General features: G+C 43.9%; 1 protein-coding gene across 1 annotated transcript in view; it reads left to right on the top strand.

Moving 5' to 3' along the window:
- The first annotated feature begins 2,459 nt into the window (after positions 1-2,459).
- Positions 2,460-19,844, top strand: part of PRPS2 (phosphoribosyl pyrophosphate synthetase 2) — a 31,104-nt gene continuing 13,719 nt past the window's right edge. The window contains exons 1-4 of the mRNA XM_033116274.1: positions 2,460-2,697; positions 9,725-9,908; positions 17,724-17,822; positions 18,520-18,644. Coding sequence (XP_032972165.1) covers positions 2,576-2,697; positions 9,725-9,908; positions 17,724-17,822; positions 18,520-18,644 — 530 coding nt within the window. The 5' untranslated portion in view covers positions 2,460-2,575. The remainder of the gene's footprint in view (positions 2,698-9,724; positions 9,909-17,723; positions 17,823-18,519; positions 18,645-19,844) is intronic.

Below are 19,844 nucleotides of genomic sequence, written 5' to 3'. Positions count from 1 at the left end.
AGACTTTATTTCTTTTAGAGCAGTTTGGGGTTCTCAGCAAAATTGAGTGGAAAGTACAGAACATTCTCACATACCCGCTGTCTCCACACACACATAGCCTCCCCTACTAACAACATTCTGTACCAGAGGGCACATTTGTTACCATTAATGAACCTACATTGACACATCTTTATCCATCAAAATCCAAGGCTTACATTAGGGTTCACTTTTTTTTTTTTTAACTTTTATTTATTTTAAGTGTGTTTTTCCAGGACCCATCAGCTCCAAGTCAAGTAGTTGTTTCAATCTAGTTGTGGAGGGCGCAGCTCACAGTGACCCATGTGGGGATCGAACCGGCAACCTTGTAAAGAGCACTGCACTCTAGCCAACTGAGCTAACTGGCCGCCCAGGTTGTATGTATGTTCTGTGGGTTTGGACAAATGTACAATGACATGTATCCACCATTACAGTATCATACAGAGTATTTTCACTGCCCTAGAAATCCTCTGTGCTCTGCCTATTCATCCCTCCCCACAACCCTGGCAACCATTCATCCTTTTACTGTCTCCATAGTTTTGCCTTTTCTAGAATATCATACATTAATAGTTGGGATCATAAACTGCTTCTTTCACTTAGTCATGTGTATCTGAGGTTCCTGTGTGTCTTTTCATGGCTCCACAGCTCATTTCTTTTTAGGACTGAAAAAAACCACTGTTTTTGTTTGGTTTTTTTATCCATCACCTACTGAAGGACATCGTGGTTGCTTCCACGTTTTGGCAATTATGAATAAAGTTGCTATAAACATCCATGTGCAGCTTCCTTTGCCCACTTTAAAATTAAGTTGTCTTTTTATTGAGTTGTGGTGACTTTTATACATTCTAGATCCAAGTCCCTCATCATGTATGTGAATTGCAAACATTTTTTTCCCATGCTTTGCATTATCTTTTCACTTTCTCGGTGGTATCTTTAAAGCACAAAAGTTTTTAATTTTGATATCTAGTTTTTGTCGCTGTTACTTGTGCTTTTGGTGTCATATTAAAGAAATTATTGTCTGATCCAAGGTCATGAAGATTTATACCTATATTTTCTTCTGAGAGTTTTATAGTTTTAGCTCTTTCATTTAGTTCTTTGATCCATTTTGAATTAATTTTTGTATATGGTGTGATATCCTTATCTTTTTATAGATGCAGACTAAAGAATTTAGACATGATTATATGATGACTGTAATTCAAAACACTTCAGAAAAAAATAGATGAAGCAAATATGGCAAAATTTTGACAGCTCTTAAGCCTAAAGTGATGGGTTTATCGGTGTTCGTTACACTTTTATTTTTTTTTAATTTCTTTAAGTGATAGAAAATAAAAGGAAAGGATATAGAAATAAAAATCAGAAAAAATACTTGATTTATGAGTGAAAATGTTACTAATAGAGGAATAAACTTGCATCCATTTAAACTTATACTTAAGTAAATTTTTTATAAACTTTAGCATTTTATAATTAGTTGTAAATCATTTGTCACACTCCTAATAAAACTACAATAGAATGGATGCATCAGGGTGTCTTGGCACTGCTCTTAGGAACCAGTGTTCTAGAGCTTCTCTTTCTAATATGGCAACTGCTAGCCACGTGTGGCTGTTGAGTACTTGAAATATGGAGAGTCCCAATTGACGTGTGCTGTAGGTATAAAGTATATGTCGCAAATTTTGACTCTGGACTGGGTGATAAATAATTAAGGCTTTGTGGGCCAAGAGGCAACATGAAGAGCAAATTTATATAACCACAGAGAAAAAATTTTCACAATGTTTTTATTGATGAAAACCAAACTATAATAATAATTGAGTACTTTATTATTTTTTTATTGCAGCACATACCTACTAATGAGAGGAAAGTTCTTTTTTGAGGGAGATATTTCTCTTAATCGGAGTTCAAAGGTAGTGTATTAGTAGATTGCAAATGTTCATGTGTGAAAACAGTACAGAGCTCTCTGGTACAGAGGCAGCGCTGTGGGTCTGGCCCTGGGCCACAGTTTGCAGTCCCCTGTAGTTGGACACTAGTCCTCCGCACTGAGTTTGGGGTATTCTAGGTTGAGGGATTGCTCCCGGTTGCCAGGTACCTCCATCGCCTCTTCCCGCACCCTCCCTCGGTGCTCACTTAATCTGGTTCTTTGGCTTTCAACCGCGAGGCAGGACCGAAAGGTCAAGATTGTGGCCTGGAGCTCTCCCACGGAGCAAGGGCACCTCAATGCTTCAGGACCACCCAGGGCCTCCCGCCCTCGGTGTGTGGCCAGTTCCTGACTCCCAGCCCCTCCCGTTCTCCCTCCACTCCTGCTCCCCAACCCTCTCCAACTCCCCTGCTCCTCCCCTTCCCACGCTGCTCCTCCCACCTCCCCCCGCTCCACCAGCGGGTCCAGCCGCGGCGCTTTCTCGCTCCTCCCCCAGCCCCGCCCCCTCCAACTCCTCCTCCGGGAGCTCCGCCTCCCGCGGCTTCCACTGGCTCAGCTCCTCCCTCCGCCCAGCAGCCGAGCTTTCCCGCCCCGGCTGCAGCCTCCTGTGCCACCGCCACTCCGTCTCCGCCGCGTACCCCTCGGAGCCCCAACATGCCCAACATCGTGCTCTTCAGCGGTAGCTCGCACCAGGACCTGTCCCAGCGCGTGGCCGACCGTCTGGGCCTGGAGCTAGGCAAGGTGATCACCAAGAAATTCAGCAACCAGGAGACCAGGTGGGGGCCGCGCTGTGCGGGGGAGGGCGCGGGGCGCGCGGCTAGGCTGTGGCGGGCGCTCCCCCTTCCGGGGCGGGCCGGCCACGACGAGGCCTCCGCGCCACAGCCGCTGCGCCCTGGGAAGCCAAAGAGGGCGGCCCCAGCCCGGAAGGGCGACCTGGGGGCGGTCACAGCGTCTCGGGGCGCGGTGGGCGCAGCCGGCGCGAACCGCCTCGGTGCATGGCACGCGGGGAGGGCCGCCTTGGTTGTGCCTGCCGCGGTTTCGCGTCCCTGAGGGACTTATTCCAAACCCAGCGTGCTCGGGAAGGTTCCGCCCCCGGCGTGGGCTACGCAATGGGATTCACCTGGGTCCCCTTAAAACGCCTCTTCCCCGCCCTGCCCCGGGGTCTGAGCCCACGGGCTGGGGAGCAGCGCGGAAAAACCTCCCAGGTGACTCTCCTGAGGAGCCACGGTGCAAACTTCTGGGTTAACCAGAAGGTGGTTGTGCAAAGGGTTTAAAGAGCATGGGAACTCCGAGGCGCACGTGCTGGGTTCCCCAATGCTTCCTCTAATTTTTCTGCCTCAAGGATTATAAACTTTAAGCTCCTTCGTAGTTCTGGGACTCCGCTGTGTCGAGCAGCCAGACCACGGCTGGAATGTAAGTGCCACCCATGTCTCAGGTCCAGGAGAAGTGGTCGCCTCTGCTCAGTGAGGGCAGGCCAGAGGCAGAACCAGGGGTTCCGTTTTCCACTTGCCGGAGTCCTCAAAGTTCTTTGAATAATTTCAAGTTGGTCTCATTTTCCCCCCTCAAATGTCTAGCACTGTACATGGTTACTGATCATTTTTATGTCTTTGTCCAAGATCCACTTAAACATTTTCAGCAAGTGGGGCTGGAACAATTGGTGCCAGCTGCCAAAAAATAAATAAATAAAAATGAACATTCATCCATTCATCCCACCATTTCAAAAACTAACTTTAAATGAATCATAGACCTAAATGTAAAACCTACCTAGAACTAAAATTTTCTAGATGAAAACATGGGAGAAAGTCTTGGTGACTTTGAGTTAGGTGAAAATTTCTTAGATACTGAGGTGTTATTTTAATGCATATGGGGAAGATGGTGTTTGTTGTTGTCAGCTTTTTAGGAGATGGGACTCCCTTCTTCTAGGTGGGAAATGACAATTACATGGCCCCGATGATAGTGTAAGTGAAGAAGCACTTGTGACTGAGTACCAGGTGGTATTAATGCTGGGAGCCCTTCGGATAAAGAATTCCTCTTTGCAGAGTTGAATACAGAAGTCCAGGAGGATGTCGGGCTCTAGAGAAAGATAGTATAGCTAGGTATGAATGTTGGAATATTTTGCCAGTCCTATTCAAGTTTCAGTAGCTTTAATTACACGGCTAGGTCTTATTTTGGGGGAAATGCAGTAAGTAAAGGAGAAATTTCTGGATGAAGTAGATTTTAGAAACAAATCTGTTGCCTGCCCTTCCATGTTATCTCAGTGCAGCCCAATCCATTGCTAAAGAACGTGGTTAATCTACATCAGAAGTCCATTGTGAAGTCAGCGTTGGATTTCTGCTAAAAATACTATGTGTACTGTTGGGTGAAACTCACTCATTGAAGTATTAAAACAGGCCTAATTTTATTTGGTTTTGAGTATTTTACAACTACCACTTGATAATTAGAAATCATTTACCAGAGGGTAAGGGGTTGGGGGGTGGGAGATGAGGGTAAGGGGGATCAAATATATGGTGATGGAAGGAGAACTGACTCTGGGTGGTGAACACACAATGGGATTTATAGATGATGTAATACAGAATTGTAATACAGAATTGTAATTTTACTAACAATTGTCACCCCAATAAATTAAAAAAGAAATGCCTAGCACAAAAAAAGAAAAAGAGATTGGCATGAAATATTCAAAGTGATGAAAAGAAAGACTTACAACTAATTTACTCTATCCAGCAAAGCTATTATTTACAATTGAAAGACAGATAAAGAGCTTCCCAAACAAGAAAATACTAAAGAAGTTCATCACCACCGAACCAGTTTTATAAGAAATCTTAGAGGAACTTCTTTAAGATGAAAAAATGTGAATAATAAAATGTCAATAACTACCAAAAAAAAAAGAAAGAAAGAAAGAAAAGAAATCATGAGGTCTCAAAAACCATTCTACATGAAGTCTCAGAATTGCTTCTACAGTTACGTTTTATGTTTACAGTTATATTTTATGTTTTAACCTCTTAGACTCTAAGAGGTTCACTTCTCGACTTTTCTCTTTCCCGTGAACTGTGTAGGTCCAGAGGTTGATTTTTACCAACAGTCCTCTCTGTACCAGGTACTATGCTAGTGATCCAGTTTTTACTGTATGCTCCTAGAGACCAGACACAGAAAAGCAAAAGGAAGACAGGACTGATTCAATTCATGTAAGGGACCCCTTTCTGAATCTCTTACTGAACCAGGACCAGAAATCTGGTTTGGCGTCTCCTGGTCATCGCTCCTCCCATTCATTCCCCATTTTCAAATACTATGTAATCGGACACAGAGCCTCCTGATTTTGACTTCTCATCTCTAAATCATTTCAGATATGAGGGAGATGTCCGCCTCAGCTTTACTATAGACCACTGAAATGCCATCATAATGTCCTAGGACAGCACCGATGATGATGTCTGAACATCTGTTGTAACAGTTTATCCTGGTCAGTTAACCTGCCCAGAGTCATTAGCTGTGTTGTAAGACCCAAAATTCTGGTTGTCTCTCATTGTGTAACAAATCACCCCAGAATTTCACGGTTGGTAACAATAATTAATTATTGAGCTGTCAAATCTGCAATTTGGGCAGGGTTCAACAAGGAAGGCTTGTTTGTGCCTCATGTGGTGGCATCTGGGATAATTAACGGGCTAGAGGGTACACTTTTAAGATGGCTTCCTTATATGGCTGGTAAGTTGGTACTAGCTTTTGCCTGGGAGCTTGTTAGGAACCTCAGTGCCTCTCCACAGGGCTGCTGAAGCTTCCCCCTCACAGCATGGAAGCTGGGTGCCAAGCACGAGTATTCCAAACGACAGGAAGTGGGATCTACCAGTTTATGAAGGCCTGGGCCCCGAAGTTGGTGCTGCATCCCTTTTGTCATATTCTATTGTCAAGCACAGAGTCCTCCCATATCCCAAGGGGAATCTTCTTGATGGGAAAAGTGTTAAAGAGTCTGCGGCCATCTTTTAATTACCACATCCATTCATTGTTGACTGAAAGTCATCAGCCTTCTTATTTCAGGATCCGTAAGGATCCTTTATCTGAACAGCAAAGGGATGCTGCCTTCTGGCCACAAGTTTTAAAAGTCCTACAATAAAGATCAGTTGTGATCATGTTTATCAGTAGAAGCAGGAATAACTTTGGGGAAAAAGTTGCCATGTTAATAGTATTTTCTGTCCTGCTCTGGACTGTTAGTCATAGGCGGATTGAGGTTCCTAAGGAAAAATAGACCAAAGAGGCTGAAATGTTGGGGATTAGCAGTCATCACAGCAGGAATTGGCAAACTTTTTCTGTGAAGGGCCAGACAGTGAATATTTTAGGCTTTGTGGGCCCCTGTCTCTGTAGCTGCTGCACTGTGCCATTCTGTAGCCTGGCAGTCCATCATGGGTCACTGTGCCCCATTCTGGAGGTTCTGGGAGAGAATCTCATCCTTGCCTTTCCCACCTTTTAGAGGCTGCCCACATTCCTTGGCTCTTGACCCTTTCTTCCATCTTCAAAGCCAGCAACGTAGCATCTCCTGACCCTGTTTCAGTCCTCACATCTCTTTGACCTCTTTTGTCTCCCTCTTCCATTTTTAAGGACCCTTGTGATTACATTGGTCAACTAGAACAATCCAGAATAATCTTATTTTAAGGTCAGTTGATTAGTAACCTTAAATCCACCTGCCACCTTGCTTCCTCTTTGCCATGTAAACTAAAATATTCAAGATTCTAGGGATTAGGATATAGACATCTTTGGGAGGCCATTATTCTGCCAATCACATCATCTTCAGCTCATGGCGATTGTCAACTCCTGAGCTATGTAATAAATGATTTCCATATTGACTTCATCCCACAGTTGATGTGATGTGCACAAAGGAATAATATTTAGTTCCTTCGTATTCAAGATAGGAAGGGAGCACATAGAATTCTGTCCCTCTCATCCTGAGGTTGGCATCATACCCACTTCTTCTGCCTCATCATCTCCACTCCTGTTCAAACTGTTGTTTCTCAGTCTAGTTGTGTAGGACACAGCTCCCTGGCCCATGTTGATATTATGAGCTTTGCCCCCCCCCGCCCCCGCTGCCAAGGCAGTCGGTCGCCAGTCGTCGTTCGGCCACTCACAGCAGCCAGTGGGCTGCCGGCCACTCACGCTTGCCACCGGCCACTCATGGTGACACACAGCAGCCTGCAGCAGCACACGTCAGCCCAGCTTCAGGGAGAGCTGTTGTTCACAATCTTAGCTGTAGAGGGTGCAGCTCACTGGCCCATGTGGGAATTGAACCAGGGACCTCGGCGTTAGGAGCACAGTGCTCCAACCACCTGAGCCACCAGCCAGCCCAGCAGCATACTGTTTTCATCCATGCAAGAATATAACCCACTATTGCCAGAACTCATTTTCAGATCATGTTATCTTGAATTACTTCATTTTTCTCTTCTAATTATCCTACTTAATAGAAGCTTCTGTTGATTCAGATAGGCTACTATATGGTGTCCCAAATGTCACTTGTATTTAAATTTTCTTATGAAATAGTTGGCTCTTTTAATAAAACCATATCATTGGGTATAATTGGCTTCTAGTAGCAAGAAAGGGGATAGGGTAATTATTTATGTGCCTCACTTGTAATTTTAAAGTAAGATTCAATGGCTTTCTTTTTTGGATGTGCCTTCTGTGATTTACAGTCACTTCTGTAAGGTGACAGAGGAATTCCAAAAAATCACCACATTATGCAAAATCATGCAGCACAAAGCCACAGGGCTGATGGGAAAAATGCGGTTAGGGGCGCAACACTCAAAAATTTCCTCATTGGCATATTGAAAAAAGATGGGAATATAATAAAAATGGTAAAACATGTACTACATGTTTAAAACAGACATATATACAATAATTGAAAAAGACCTGCAACTTGCTTGTTGAAGTGGGTCTCAGAAGGGTTGCAGCTTTTGCATTCTTGTGAGGAGGTCAAATGAGGGTGATCTGAAATGGTGCAGAAAATTGTGACACCAGATGTGGATGGGGGAGGCTGTTGTCTTGTGACGTGTGCGTGTGTGTGGAGTATTTCTTAGTGGCTCCATTTACCTGAGTGCAGTGTGGTCTTCTGCAGTCTCATCTTAGGATGAGGGATCGTGGTAAAGCAAGTGCAAAATTCATGTTATTCTCAAACTGTTTCTAGTATATCAATCATTGGAACAAATTGGCCTTTTCAAAACAAACATTGTAGTAGAGCTGACGGTGTCCTTGGTTCTCAGGCAGTACTCGGTGAAGGACTGGCCTGAGCACATGGCACTGGTTTGCTTTCCTTGCCATGGAAGGCCCCTGCCAGCGATGGGCAGGCTCACTCTTGGGTTGAACACTCAGAATTATATACCCAAAATACAGAAATTTTCCAACATGCAGTTTTTGAAGCCTTTCAAAGCTCCTATTTACTCTTTCTCAGGAAACTACTGGAGGACACCATTCAGCAAAGCAAGGAAGTATACCAAGAAAGGGTACAGAAAGTGGGAAATGGAGTGATGGACAGGGGTGGAGGGGCTTCCCGGGCGGCAGCTGGGCAGAGCAGAAAGAACGCAGGTCACACAGCTCTGGGGAGATGCGGGCAGGATGGTGAAGTCTCCGAGTCGGCACTTGAGGCCTCCAATGTCCTTCAGCTTGTTAGCCAAGTGTTTAGGCTGGAATGTGTATTCTGTACTCAGAAAACTTAGCAGATCAAAAGATAGGATAATTTCCTCTAGGGAAAACAATGCGCCCCCCCACCAAAAAAAAAAACAACCCAAAAAAACAAAACTTGTGCTTAGATGAGAAATAACTATAAACTGCTTTAAGTGCCCTACATGGGCTCAGCTCTGGACGGCATTTACACAGTGGAAATGTAGCAGTCTTATTTGGTTAGGATATTGATCTGTATTGGGATGATGGCCAGACGAGGTAGGGAGGGAGGCTGCACATGATTCAGGTGATGGGACGGGGAGGAAATAGAGTTCAATCCTCATCTTCATAGTGACGCATCAACACGTGATGCCTGAAAATGAGAAATCAAGATGAAGCAATCCAGACACATTAGCTAAAGACTTGAAGATAAACATCGAAAAACCATATCAGGAGTTGAAACTGCTTGCCTCTAGGCTGTTTGTTATAAGCCTTACGGAATGATTTGAATCTTTTAAGCAATGTGTATATGTAACTTGAATAAAAATTAAAAGTAAATATAATATTTAACGGAAAAGAGTTCACATAGCAAGGCCGAGGCAAATTTCTAAAGAGCATATAAGATCTTGTACATGAAAAAGGCCTGCTGGCAAGGTGGCCCTCAGCTGGTGTCTAGGAAATTAACTTTTGCGAGGGTTCCCTCCATTCCATGATGGAAATGTCTCACTGCTAAACCCAGTGGACACTGTGCTTAATTAATGCTGAATGCCTGGGAGTCTGGAGTTTTGGTTATGTGCCAGGCAGAGGGTGCCTGCGGGGCCAGCCCGCCAATAAAACCCCCCCAGGCACTGAGTCTCTAACGAGCTTCTTTGGTAGGCAACAAGCACTTCACATGTGTTGTCACAGCTCTTGCTGGGGGAATTAAGCTCAACCTGTGTGACCCTACAGAGGACAACTCCTGGAAGCTTACACCTGGTTTCCCTGGGATTTCACCCTGTGCGCCTTTTCCCTTTGCCCACTTTGCCCTGTATCCTCTCACTGTAATCAGAGCCGTGAGTACAACCGTATATATAAACTGAGTCTTGGCGAATCATCAAACCTGGGGGTGGTCGTGGGGCCCCGCACAACACAAATATGCTTTCATGTTAATGGGTGGCGTTTTTCTTTGCCTAGTGTTGAGATTGGTGAAAGCGTGAGAGGGGAAGATGTCTATATCATCCAGAGTGGCTGTGGCGAGATCAACGACAACCTGATGGAGCTTCTCATCATGATCAATGCCTGCAAGATTGCGTCGTCGTCCAGGGTGACTGCAGTGATCCCGTGTTTTCCGTATGCCCGACAAGATAAAAAGGACAAGGTACGAGAGCTGTGTCCTGTTGAAGGAACCTGCTCTGGGTTATCGTCTACATTTTTCTTCCTCACATTACCTCAGAATATCTGGAAAATGTTTGCCTTCTATTTTAATGATCAAGTAAATACACTCTCTCACCTTGGCTTTTTCAAAGGTTGGTCTTTGAACCAGCCATCGTGTTAATATTTATAGGTACAGAAACAGATAAAGCATAGTTTTGTAGGTAGGAAAATACCATTATAGTCTTTGTGGGGTGAAATTGTTGTGTAGCTTTGGTGGTAGCTAAAACTAAATAGCTACCCTCCATGCACCCAGTGAGCACAAACCCTGGGGGAGTCGGAAGCAGATCACTAGACTATCAGTGGCAGTCTCCGGGCTGTGATGTACCATAGTTTTGCAAAATGTGACCATGAGGAGAAACTGGGTTAGGGACACACCGGATCTCTGCATCGTTTCTTACAACTGCAGGTGAATGCACAACTACCCAAAATAAAAGGTTTGGTTTTAAGAATATACCATTATTTCTTATTAACTTTCGGGAAGAATGAAGCTAATGTCGTTGAGTTATTCTTTTAGCAACATTAGCACTCTAGGAGACTCTTGAGTTTCTAGAAGAAATTGAAGAAGATACGGTCTTTGCCTTCAAGAAAAATCAGAGAGGTTGGAGTTTGATGGGAACTTTAAAGGGGATTGTATTAGTTTTCTAGGGCTGCCATAACGAATTACCACAAACTCAGTGACTTGAAACAACAGCAATGTATTCTGTCTCAGTTCTGGAGGCCAAACGTCAGAAATCCGAGTGTTGGCAGGGCTGCGCTTCCTCTGAAGACTCTAGCAGAAAGCCTTCGTTGCCTCTTCTGGTTCCTGGTGGCTCCTGGCATTCCTTGACTTCTGGTAGCATCACTCCCATCTCTGCCTCTGTCTTCACATGACCTTCTTCCCTGTGTCTCTGTCGTTTCCTGTTTTATAAAAGGACAGTCATTGGATTTAGGGTCCACCCTAATCCAGAGTGATCTCATCTTGATCTTTACCTTAGTTATATCTGCAGAGACCCTATTTCCAAATGAGATTACATTCTGAGGTTCTGGGTGGATGTGAGTTTTGAGGGATACCATTCAACTCAACCACAGGGATCAACTTTGAAACTGTTATCCACTCTATATCTTATGCATAGATGTTAGGTCAGGTTCCGCATGGATCTTTCCAGTTTATAAGACACACTGCTGTTCTGTGTTGTGGTGACCAATTGTGAGAAAGGTTTTCCCCAGTACACCTCCATTTATCTCCGTAATTCATTTTCTGAAACAATGCAAATTTCTAAACAGCACCCAAGATTCCCTTACGTTGGAAAAAAAAATCCCTTTATAAGTTTGAATTCATATACCAAGGTGGTGTCATTTCCAGACCCCGTGCTGAACACAGCTTAGTCAGGTAATTTCTCATGAAACCTTGATCTCCAGAACTCCATTCTACACTTTACATGTAATTTGCCACATATAGGTTAGAAGGGGTCAGCAAAGTTTTTCTGTAAAGGGCTCTATGTTCTCTGTGGCAACTACTGAACTCAGGTTGTATCTCAAGGGCAGAGACAGACAGTATGTAAATGATTGGCATGGCTGTATTCCAATAAAATTTTTATTTATGGACATTGAAATGTGAATTTCATATAATTGTCACATGCCATGAAATGTTTTGATTTTGTTTTCAGCTATTTAGTCATATAAAAACCATTATTAGCTCACAAGCAGTGCAAAAATGAGTGGCTGGCCAGATTTGGCCCACAGGCCATAGTTTGTCGTCCCCTGGATTAGAGCATTGATTGGTCGTGTGTGTGTCTGTTGTGACTTAACTTTAGCTAAGGGTAGCCAAACCTTAGGTTACATCTCCTGCTGTGAAGCCCACTTATGATTCATGGAGCGTCTTTTATTCTAAACTTGGTTTCAAAGTTTTGTGTGTATTTTTAGCTCCTAAATTTCAATTCATTTTGTCCCATGAGTGTCGTGTCTTGTCCTTGCTATTCCCTTCATCTGTGTGTTTCCACCAGATGCTTTAGCCCTTTGCCCTTGTCCAGGTCATACAGATAACTGATATTCTGCTATTACGTCTCTTCAGGTAACAAGAGGTGTAGTAAGTTGTATATCCTGTCATTTGTAATCAGGTTCTCCTTCGAGTAGCTTTTGCATTTGGGGCTAAGATATTTGATAATGGTATCGTAAATAAATGATTCCTTTTATCATTACAGGGCCCTTCCCCGCTGATTTGTAACCTAACTTGTTCTTTAACAGGTAATAAATATTGAGATTCCCACATTCATTGTTTGCAAGTAACTTTCGCAATGGTTTCCAAGGTTGCATTTGCAAACTTTGTTTCTTAAGTGCATTCATAGTATAGTCTTTGTTGTACAGAGAAGCGAGACCTGGCTGGTCTCCTGCCTTCCAGAGGATGTGATGCATTCCTGGCCTCTGACCCTTGATTGCCAACAGTGCCCCCTACCACTGTGCTGACAAAAAAGAGCCCCGTGGAGTTCTTAAAACCCTTGTGGCTTTAGCTGTTCTGTGCAACTGTGTCGTCTGACTGGCGCTTCAGCCATTTTCCCATTGTGGGATGTGTAGAAGGGTTTGCCATCGGGGGCCATTTTGAGCACTTGTTTCTTTCCTCCCTTTCATCTTTTCTTCATCATTGTGCTATAAGTGCGTTTCTTGGAAACAACGTGGTAGCTGCTTTTAAACTCAATCAGATGATTCCCCAACTTTCCAAATTTAGCTGCTGATGGAAGAAATAAGATGTTGATTGTCAACAGCACAGAAGCAAGGATATGATAACAGTTGAGACACTGCACGAATAGCAGCTGACGGAATCCTGAGTTGACAGATTGTGTGGCTTATTGTTAGAGAAACTAGTAGAGAAGAAGCAGTCATGGAGGGCTGTGTTAGTTGCCTGTTGCTGCCATAATAAATTGCCACAGACTGGATGGCTTAAAACAATGGAAGTGTATTCTGTCACACTTCTGAGGCCAGGAGTTGAAAATCAAGGTGTGGGAGGGCCACACTCATCCGGAGGCTCTGGGGAAGGATCCTTCCTGGCCTGTCCCAGCTTCTGGTAGATGGGGCGTTCCTTGTGGCCCCATCACTCCATCCTCTGCTTCCATCTTCACGTGGCCTTCTCCTCTTGTCTCTATCAAATCTTCCTCTTTAAAGATACGTGTGATAGCATCTCTAGGATTATCTCCCTGTCTCAGAATCCTTAACTTAATCACATCTGCAAAGACCCTCTTTCCAAGTAAGTTAACAATTAAACAGCTTCTAAGGATTAGGACCTGATATCTTTGGGGCCACCATTCAGCCCACTCCAGGGGGCCCTGAAGGAAATCATTAATGTATTAATAAGTGGATATTTTAAGGACAGTTCAAGGTTTGAGATAGGGTCATTATTGTATATCATTTATCATCTAAGCCAAGACACTTGAGAGCTTGAAGGGGCTCTATGAATAATTATAGCAGGAAACAAGTATTCACCCCAGCTATCCCAGGTGAGTCTGACACATGGCCACCCTTTTATAGGCCTCGAGCTTTGGGACTGACGTTGGAGGTGGCCAAGACGAATAGATTGTTCTGGCACTATTATTTCTGACATGTCTGTATAGTCAGTGTGACTTGTATTATAAGGAGAGAGACGGTTTCAGTCTTTCACCAAACTGGTCAAAAAGGAAATTCTTACTTTTGTCTATCGTTTGAGGGATGCTTTTGTATTTTTTAAATTGCTGCTCATAGCTCTTGATCATTTTCCTAACTATCCATTATATCAACTGGATTGGCTTTGTATTGGGAAACTATATTGAAGTGAGGGTATCAAGGGTTTAATGCCAGCTTAAGCAAAATGGCCTGAGCCTGCGAGCAGACTTCATTTATCCGTGAGGGTGAATGATGAGACCCAGAGTGATGGGGGAAGCACTTCTCCCCGCTTTTAGCTTGCTTAGATAGACTAAAGGCCATGTAGTGTTTGAATGCGATGGGAAGTCATGAGCCACACTTGCTTTCTAGGCTCAGACAGAAAATTCTCCTCTTTGGCCAGAGGAGGAGCCCTGGGCAGCCCCCCTACCCAGACTTTCTCTTATCTTTTCCCTCCCATAGAACTGTATTGCCCGTGACATCTAAGACGCAGAAGTTCCTGGTAATTGATAGCTGCAAAGAAGCCCAGAAAAAGCTAGAGCCTTTTAGTCATATTCAAAGCTTATTTCAAAGCTTAAGAGGGGCAGAAACATGGAACGGGCTGGTCCCTCACCCACACCCACAGGTGACCGTTAAAAATCTGTGGAGGTCCTCCCCAGAGGAGTGAGGGGCCCCAGCCCCTCCCAGCCCAGGGTTCCAGTGGGGAGAGAAGTCCCCACAACTTCTGGCTGTGAAAACCAGTGGAGATTGTGGCTGAATGAAACAGAGGGTGGCTGGAATCCCAAGTGCTCCTTTTAAAAGGACCATGCATGGACTTGCTCACTGACAGACTCACTTGCTCTGACCCCCAGCCCTGGGGCAGCAGATTGAAAGGCACAGGGACATACCAGGAGGAACTGAGTTGTCTGGTTTCAGGGCAAAGGCTTGAGGGGCAACTTTCTCCCAGACAGAAATACTGGCAGAATCCATTATTCCTTTGTTGAGCCCTCCCCTCACCCAGCCTGCATGCACGGGCAGGCACCATATCTGTGTCTCCATCGACCTGGCTAACATCTTTTGCCTGCCCTGGTGATTCCCTGGGACCCTGCCCAACCCAACTTGTGGGCCCACCCAGTCCACTTCCAGTGGCTTTTCCATACAAACTACCTGTCTTGGCTCATGCTGGGAACTTTCCTAAAATCTCTCAAAGGTTCACAAAACCCAAATAAACAGCTTCAGCATGTCCCGTAACTCTGGCTGAGCAGCCCTATCCCAGCATTAGCAGCATCCAACGTCAGTTCATGGCTTGGTCTCTCGAGGCGCCCCCAAGCCCAGTGTGGGTGGCAGCCATCTCCGGATTGCTTTGTGGCTCATGCCAGGTGACCCTAGGCAGGGCATAGGCTGCAGCTGAACTTGACCTGCAGTGGGCACGCCCGGTGGCCAGCTTCAGACCCAGGTGGCACATCACCCAGCCACCTCCAAGGACAGCACCCCCAAAGGGCAGGCTGGGCAGGCACCAGAGCCCTGCTAAAGTGAATCCTGCTTTGTAGGGTCAGCCCCTGCACAGCAGCTCCTCCACTGTAGTCATGGCCAATCTTCACAACCAGTGAGCCCAAGGATCAATCCCTCCAGCAGACATGTAAACAGCAACCAGGGCTGAACTATAACCGGAGTGCACACACAACCCACACAAGGGACACATTGGGAGCACCCGGCTCAGGTGACCCGGGAGACCATGCCACTGGGCCCCACAAGGCACCTACTCCATAAGACCACTCTACATAAGACCAGGAGACATAGCGGCCCTACCTAATACATAGAGAAAAACACAGAGAGGCAGCCAAAATGGGGAGACAAAGAAACATGTCCCAAATGAAACATCAAAACAAAGTTCCAGAAAAAGAACTAAACAAAATGGAGGCAATCTACCAGGTTTCCCCGAAAATTAGACCTAGCCAGACCATCAGCTCTAATGCATCTTTTGGAGCAAAAATTAATATAAGACCCAGTGTTATACCCAGTCTTATATTAAAATAAGTCCAGGTCTTATATTAATTTTTGCTCCAAAAGACGCATTAGAGCTGATGGTCTGGCTAGGTCTTATTTTTGGGGAAACATGGTACCAGACATAGAGTTCAAAACACTGGTATAAGGATGCTCAGTGATCTCTGGGAGAACTTCAAGAAAGAGACAGGAAACATAAAAATAGAGATAGAAAACATAAAAACCAGTCAAAAATACAGAATACAATAACTGAAATGAATAATACATTAGAGGGACTCAACCATAGATTAGATGCAGCAGAGGATCAAATCAGTAATTTGGAAGATGAGGTAGCAGAAAACACCTAAACAGAACAGCAAAAAGAAAAAATCCAAGAAAATGAGGACAGTTTTAGGGGCCTCTGGGAAACATCAGATCTAACAACATTCACATCATAGGGGTACCAGAAAGAGAAGAGAGAGCAAGGAATTGAAAACCTATTTGATAAAATAATGACTGAAAACTTCCCTAACCTGGCAAAGGGAATAGACATACAAGACCCGGAAGTGCGCAGAGTCCCAAACAAGGTGAACCCAAAGTGTCCCACAACAAGACACATCATAATTAAAATGCCAAAGGTTAAAGACAATGAGAGAACCTTAAAAGCAGCAAGTGAAAGGTAGCTAGTTACCCACAAGGGAGTTCCCATAAGACTCTCAGCTGATTACTCAGCAGAGGCTTTGCAGGCCAGAAAGGATTGGCAGGAAATATTCAAAGTGACAAAAAGCAAAGACCTATACAACCAAGATTACTCTACCCAGCAAAGCTATCATTTAGAATCGAAGGACAAAGAGCTTCCTAGACAAGAAAAAGCTAAAGGAGTTCATCAATACCAGACCAGTATTACAAGGAATCTTAAAGGGGCTTCTTTAAGACGAAAAAATAATAATAATATGAATGTGAATAATGAAATGGCAATAACTACATATCTATCAATGATCACTTTCAATGTAAATGCAGTAAATGCTCCAATCAAAACATAGGGTGGCTGAATGGATAAAACAAGACCCTTACATATGCTGCTGCGTACAAGAGACTCACTTCAGGTTGAAAGACACACAGAGACTGAAAATAAAGGGATGGGAAAAATATTTCATGAAAATGGAAATAAATAAAAATACTGTGGTACTAGCAATACTTATGCCAGACAGAATAGACTTAGAACAAAGGGTATAACAAGACAAAGAAGGACCCAGTAATCCCACTTCTGAGTATTTATTAAAAAAACCCAAAACATTGCTTGGAGGGAATATGAACATTTATATGTTCATTGCAACATGGTTTACAAGATGTGGAGGCAGCCTGGGTGTCCCTGAATGAATGAGTGGATAAAGAGGAGGTGGCACATACCCGGGGTGCCATTTTTGGGGGGAGGTGCCAAAAAGATGTATACAACTGGACACGTTGGTCAATGTTGCTCAAGCAGTAGTTTACCATAATCAGAAGTGTCTGGACACTGATGGTAACCACTTTGAGCACCTCTTGTAATTGCAGAAGTCAAGCATGACTTGTATTTATCCTTTGTTATCGGTATATATTGAGTATTACAATTTTATTAGTTTTTTCCTTTCTTAAAATGTATATACAGGGCGGCCGGATGTCTCAGTTGGTTAAAGCTTGAGCTCTGAATAACAGGGTTGCCGGTTCGATTCCCACATGGGCCAGTGAGCTGCGCCCTCCACAGCTATATTGAAGGACAACTACTTGGAGCTGATGGGCCCTGGAGAAACACACTGTCCACCAATGTTCCCCAATAAAATTTAAAAAAAAAAAACCCACAACAACTTCTAAAAAAAAAAAAGTTTATACATTTTTTTGGCACCCTCTGTATATAGTTTGTTTCTTTGAGATTTGTTCTCTGTACCTAGTGTCAAGCACATTGCCTTGCAATAGTATATGTAAGTAAATTTTTGGTGAATAAAATGGAATGAATACTTCTTGTTATAACATTAATTTTATTAGTTGTTAATTTAAATTATTAAAGTAAACAATTTAAAATTATTAATGTTAATTTTCTTTATTAACATGTTATAAATCAGCTGTGATTTATCTTTCTCATGTAAATTTTAGTGGGAGGAATATAAATGTGCCCATTTCCTCCCTTATAAAAATCCATGTCTTTATTTTTTAGAGTCGTGCTCCGATTTCTGCGAAACTTGTGGCCAATATGCTCTCCGTTGCTGGGGCAGACCACATCATCACCATGGACCTTCATGCCTCTCAGATCCAGGTTCTGGCATTTTCTTTCTTGCCCTTGGTTATGAGTGCAGGCTTAATGCAAATGGTTAAATCCTGTTTGTTAAGTAATTTTCGAAGGAGGTAACGTTACTTGTGTTTGAGTTTGGTATATGGTGATTCTTTTGGCTTTTCGTCTTTATTGAATGTGGACATATAATTTAATGTTGATGTCTCCTATCTTCAGCACCTTGCCTCCAGTCAGTTTTGGAGGCGTGCAAATGGCTTCTTGGTAATAAACTCCATAATTCCATCTCAACTTCTGGAAAATAATTAGAATGGCAGACTCGTAATGTATGTTTTTTTAACCTCTTCATCACTTAGTTCCTTCATCTATAAAACAGGCCAAATCATCCTGTTTGTGCCTACTCTGTAATTTAATGAATGTGAAGTATTTGGCTTATAATAAGGTGCTTAAGAAACAACAAACCTCTTCCCCACTGCCCTGTAAAGCCATTCTCTCTATTCCTTAGGATATAGGTGATCATAATGTAATAGAACATGTCCCCACAGATAGCAGATGGGACTGAAATATGCTCCTGGAACATAGCTGTCTTTTGACTTGATTCTCTTAAAATGAAGAAAAGGGAGTTTATTGAGAAGGCTTTTTTGGAATAAACAATTCAAATTGTATTTAATGAGAGATTATCTTTTAAAAAACCCTGCAGTGTGACACTGACTTGCCCCCTTAGGGATTCTTTGACATCCCCGTGGATAATTTGTACGCGGAGCCTGCAGTCCTGCAGTGGATCCGAGAGAACATCCCTGAGTGGAGGAACTGTATCATCGTTTCCCCCGACGCAGGGGGCGCCAAAAGGTAGGGCCTGGGCCACCCTAGGCAGATTTCTGCGTTTGCTGACTGCTTTTTCCTTTTCCTGAGTATTCAATAAGGAAGCGTGTTTTAAATTGCTATTCTGCAAATGAGCAAGCAAGTATTATAGCTACAGGCTACACCTCCAGAAGAGAGGGCTGTCATCTTTGTAAACATTCCATCAGTCATAAAAGAAAAAAATACGTACACAAATGCACATTTTCAGCAAAGAATATGTTTTACTTGCGTTTTTTAAGTTCTTTTTTCTGATTATAAAAGCAATCGCCTAATTGGAAAATAAGGCTTTTAATAAACAACACGATTGAGTAAGCTGGTCCTTCCTACTATAAACACTTGGAAATGGTAGCCCAAATAGAATCTTTCAAAAGAAATGTGTGTCTGTGGGGCACCAGGAAAGAAAGAGAGTTATCTGGGGCCAAGAAATAAAGAAGGGCTGAAAGCCATGGTTGGGTGCCCCCCCATGCTTGGGGGGTCAGGTGTTAGATCCAGGAGGAGGCTGGTGGCTGGGGTGTCAGCGCCCACATAGGGGCCTCCAGAGAGAAGGGAGATGAAAAGGAAACCTCTCCCCTGCAGCCCAGGAGGAAGGCCAAGCTTTCCCCGGGCCTTTGAATGGTGGGAGGAAATAGGCACCCGTGAGAAGTCAAACCGAAGGCCTGTGCCTCATAGGTGTAGGAATCCCTTTGCTGAGAAAATTTACGTTAAAATCGGTCCCCCCCCCCCACTCCTCCATCCCCTCACCCCGGCTGCAAAGCCACTGCAGAGAGCAAATTCCACAGGCCCAGCTGCTCAGTAAGTAGTCGCAGCTGACACCTCATATCTGCTGATCCAAGTTAGAAAACGGCACAGCCCACCTGGAGCCAGTGGAGCCAGTGTCTTCAGGTCACCGGGCTGCAGCCAGCCAGCACTGTGGGGTGACAGAACAGTTACTAGCTATAACGTTAGTAGGTTGGACAGAAACTGACATGGCACTAATAGCATCCGAGTACAGGCACCCCGAATGGCATACGAAAACAGTACTGAGCAGCAAATCTGGAGGGCTTTGCAGAGACTCATGGAATTAAAGAGGAGTCAGTACAGAACTCAGAATCAAGGATGACGACGATAGAATGCTGATTTGATGCAGAGTGCTCTACTGCAGGCGGAGACTTGGTGACTCAGTGACTTTGTAGGGCTGTACAGCTGCTC

The sequence above is a fragment of the Rhinolophus ferrumequinum genome, chromosome X (assembly GCF_004115265.2).
Source record: "Rhinolophus ferrumequinum isolate MPI-CBG mRhiFer1 chromosome X, mRhiFer1_v1.p, whole genome shotgun sequence".
Taxonomy (NCBI): domain Eukaryota; kingdom Metazoa; phylum Chordata; class Mammalia; order Chiroptera; family Rhinolophidae; genus Rhinolophus; species Rhinolophus ferrumequinum.
This window is presented reverse-complemented; position numbering and strand designations above follow the sequence as displayed.